The sequence below is a fragment of the Rhododendron vialii genome, chromosome 11a (assembly GCF_030253575.1).
Source record: "Rhododendron vialii isolate Sample 1 chromosome 11a, ASM3025357v1".
Taxonomy (NCBI): domain Eukaryota; kingdom Viridiplantae; phylum Streptophyta; class Magnoliopsida; order Ericales; family Ericaceae; genus Rhododendron; species Rhododendron vialii.
The window spans coordinates 31,773,449-31,777,841 of record NC_080567.1 but is presented as its reverse complement, the minus strand read 5'-3'; the positions used below and the strand labels follow the sequence as shown (position 1 = coordinate 31,777,841).

At 44.0% G+C, this 4,393-nt stretch overlaps 1 protein-coding gene across 1 annotated transcript; it reads left to right on the top strand.

The window, feature by feature from the left end:
- The first annotated feature begins 1,018 nt into the window (after positions 1 to 1,018).
- Positions 1,019 to 3,148, top strand: LOC131308924 (acetyl-CoA-benzylalcohol acetyltransferase-like). The gene is made up of 2 exons (XM_058335969.1): positions 1,019 to 1,459; positions 1,940 to 3,148. Exons 1-2 carry the CDS (start codon positions 1,081 to 1,083, stop codon positions 2,821 to 2,823), a joined length of 1,263 nt encoding a protein of 420 aa, XP_058191952.1. The 5' UTR covers positions 1,019 to 1,080; the 3' UTR covers positions 2,824 to 3,148.
- The last annotated feature ends 1,245 nt before the right edge of the window (positions 3,149 to 4,393 follow it).

Below are 4,393 nucleotides of genomic sequence, written 5' to 3'. Positions count from 1 at the left end.
AACCAAATACTCATTAGGCACATTTTTTATCAAAATATCTTATTTTTTATTTCTAGCGCCAAATTGTAAAAATAACTTTCACAAACTTGCCTCATCGTATTTAATGGTCTTGATCTCAGTCTCCATTGATCAAATAGTGTAGCGTAGGTAATTGGGCCAAAATACCATTAAACCTTTGTCGCAACATTGTCTACCTACACAAAACCCTGTCTTAAGTGGACTCGTTGATTTTTTACTATTGTTGGTGGGTTTTTTCACGCTTTTTTTTTTCCCAGTTGTTTTTCTATTAGGCCTTTTGGCCTTGTAATTTGTTCTTGTTTTTATATGTGATATATTTCCTTTAACACTACACAATCATGTAAGATTCATGCACCTTATTGTTGATTCTACAGTCGTGTGATGTAAACAATGGCTAAGTTGCCACATGGCCGAACTTAGGACCGCTACATCATGCGTCGGCTATGGACACAAGGGTGTGCTTAGGGGTACTCACCCCTGCACACCTCCAAATATATTCCCTCACTATACTAGTTTCCATGGAATTTGGAAAAGATTCATAGCATTGGCTCTTACAAGTCCTTTAGGCGGGTAACCCAACGATCAATGATATTTACCCACAAAATTTCGACTCTCTGTCAAAAACCAACCAAGTGAAAACACGTGGTTCAGGTTTGGCCTCGGCCTCCATTATAGATAGCAAAAATGCACGTGGTTCAGATTCCGCCTCCATAACATTAAATCTGACGGCCTTCGTCTCCCGCTTGCCCTAAAGACACATACCTTTATTTGATTGTGACAATAAAAAAGCAGCACATGGTGATAAGTTATGTCGATACGCCCTGCTTTTCATTTCAAACTCAATAGACCCACCACCACAAACCCTGCCCATTTTATGGCTGGAAAATATCCTCCGTTTTAAACGTGCCTAATTCAACAAGACATCAAAAAAAACATCCATTTTCACATTACAACGTTAGGCCAACAAAATGTCCCCACTATAGTACCGTCGAGGCACCAACTTCTCCTATATATGCAACACAAGCACGAAGCAACTTAATCAAGCCACTAACTACTAGTACAATGGCTCCAATGAAATCCCAAATCCTCTCGAAAAAACTCGTAAAACCATCGGCCCCCACGCCGAGGCACCTCCACAAGCTGAAACTGTCCATCATGGACCAGCTCATCCCACCGACGTATCTCAACATGATCTTCTACTACTCCCCCGGAGAGAAAAGCAGAGAGAGATGCGTCGAGTTGGAGAAGTCGTTGTCGGACACGTTAACCGAGTTTTACCCGTTGGCGGGGAGGTTGGCGGTGGAGGATCTCCTGGTGGACTGTACCGACGAAGGGGTGGAGTTTTCCGAAGCCCAAGTTTGCGGGAGAATCGCCGATTTTGTTCACGGTGGTTCCATGGCTGAGCAGTTGGATCAGTTTCTCCCGTGGGAGTGTGGTGCAGGTGATTGTTTCAGAGTTTTGTTTCTTGAACAGTGTGAAATATCTAAATCTACGCACTGTAATAGATTTGGCGTACAAAACACTTCACAAAATAGTACTAGCTGGAAGGCAGGGGACCACTTACACACCCAGGTATCGCTCCAGTAATTCGGGCGATGCTCAGACTTTTGAAGTATTTCTCAAAGTCTAGGATTTAATTTCTTATCGGTTGAGTACCCTAAAGTAAGTGGAGTGCCATGACTGGTGTGACCACGCTAGTTTCTCCGGAAATTTGGGTTGCGCAATCGGGTCCATTTAGCGGCCTGACTATAGGACTATTAAAAAAAAAAACACAGGGGACCACTTTGTCACAAAATCTCTTCATGAAATTGAATTTACAAATCCGTTATATTGTTTGATTTGATTCTGAGTACTCTGTATAACTCATGCATTCGTGTACAAACCAGTGAGTTTAACTATTTTTGGTTTAATTCCTCAACAGATCCCGCCACCGCTCCCCTGGCGGCCGTTCAGATCAACCTCTTCGACTGCGGCGGCATAGTGGTGGGCGTGCGAGTTTCCCACAAAGTAGCTGATGCGTTCTCAATCATAACATTCGTTAATGCATGGGCCACTGCAAACAAAACTAGCATCAAGAAAGTGTTCTCCCCAAGTTTCAGCTTAGGTTCTATGTTCCCAACAAGCAACCTACTGCCGAAAAACCCTCCACCCTCGGGAAAAAACGGTGTTAAAATCGTCACGAAGAGGTTCTTCTTCGGCAGGGTGGCGATCCAGTCCCTGGTGGTGGCCGCCGGGGGCTCAGTCTCCCAGGGGGCGGTGTTGGCCGCGCTCTTATGGAAGGCTCTAATCGGTGCGGCTCGATCGGAACATGGACGCTTGCGACCTTCTCTACTAGTCTACCCAATAAACTTGAGAGACAATATCAGCATTTCAATACCGGGAAATTCATTCGGGAATTTCTCTATGCTGTTTATGGAACGATGCATGCCAGAAAAGGGCAAGATGAAGTTGAATGATCTGGCAGGCTCGATAGGAAACGCGGTGAGGGAAACGGACCCGAAAAGGACGAGCAACGCCGACGATCTTTGCGTGATGGTGAGCGAATCGTTCGGGGAAGCAAGGAGGGAGAAGATGCATAACGAGAGAGTGGACGTGCATTTGTGTGCTAGCTGGTGTGGATTGCCTTTGTACGAAGCCGATTTCGGGTGGGGGAAGCCGGTTTGGGTGAGCAGTTCGAACAAGTACGAAGTGATTCATTTGATAGAGAATAGGTGTGGGGATGGAGTTGATGCTTGGGTGAGCTTGTACGAGAATGATATGGCTGAATTTGAACGGGATCAAGACATATTGGCCTTCAGTTCATAGCAAAGTTAAGCTCCCTGGTGAGATATACTATTAGATTGTCAAGGTTGCGCTTGGATTGCTGAGCGAAAAACCAAAAGATTGTGTTTTGGATCACCAAGGGAAAATTGGAAAATATAAGGTGAAAATTTAAAAGAGTTTTAGGGTTTTTTTTTTCTTCTATCATTTTCTTTGTATCCTTCTCAGATACAAGATCCATGGCAATTTATCCCAACACAGTAGTTGTAAGGGATATATTTGTCCTTTCTTATAGATATTGAATTGCCTGAATGAAATAGTTAGGCTTTTTTTTTTTTTAAATTATAAAATGCTTTACTTGTTGCCCGATGGATTTCAGCTTGTTATGTTTTCATTTGTTTTCTCATAAAAGTCCCTTGTGTTTTATCTTTGAGTTACTTTTCATGTCAAAGTTCTTGAAGTTTACATACTCTTTCAGCGTCTTCAGATCTGTAGTCTTTGGGCCAGCGATGAGTCAATAAGGTGTGTAGTTGGGTTAGAGGGTTCTGTGTTTTTTGTTTGTTTCGTTCTGACTGGCTTTCTAATCGTTTTGCTACCGGCTCAGTCCGGTTTTTTACCGGTATGGGTCTCCCCCAAATCCGGTGGGTTGCGGTGGTGGGTGAATAAAGATTAGGGTTTTGCCCATGGATCTGTTTTTCTCTTGGTTTGGTGAGCTTTGGGACATGAAATGGCTGAGAAGGTTTCAATCGTCGGTCATCGTGGTCACGTTTGATCGAAATCCTAGACCATAGCAGATTTCTATTATGGTTTCCGCTCGGAGCCTGTCGTGGCAACGTGGGCTTGCCAAAGTTTATATCCATCGTATTGGTCCGTGGATTTGCCTGCACCTTAGGCGATGGCGCCTTTCCTCGGCCGGAGTAGGCCGGCATGCTTATTGGAGCAGTCCAAGGTGATGGTTTTCCTTTCCTGGCTTATGTTTATGTTTGTTTCCATCGGTGCTGTATCTTCTGCCTTTGATTTGGAATCTGCGCCATCCCAAGGGGGCTGAATGGATAGATTGCTAGCTCCACATGTCCCGACCATTAGAGGCTGTGTGTAGTGAATCTTCGGCTCGGTTTAGGATCTAGACATTAGTTTGTTTCTTTGTCCCTGTTTTTCTTGTGTATTTCTTTGTGATGGGTTAGCTGTAGTATTCTTTTCCGTTGTATTCGGATAGATTCGATGTAAGTGTCGTTTGGCATTTTAACGAAATGTGCTTCGGATTTTGCAAAGTACTTTATTGGACAATCCAGATTAGCCAAAGTTCTTGAAGTTTACATACTCTTCCGGCGTCTTCAGATCTGTAGTCTTTGGGCCATCGATGAGTCAATAAGGTGTGCAGTTGGGCTAGAGGGTTCTGTGTTTTTGGTTTTGTTCCGTTCCGATTGGCTTTCTAGTCGTTTTGCTACTGGCTCAGTCTGGTTTGTTACCGGTCTGGGTCTCCCGGAGATCCAATGGGTTGCGGTGGTGGGTGAATAAAGATTAGGGTTTTGCCTGCATGTGGATCTGTTTTTTCTTGGTTTGGTGAGCTTTGGGACATGAAATGGCTGAGAAGGTTTCAATCGTCGGTAATCGT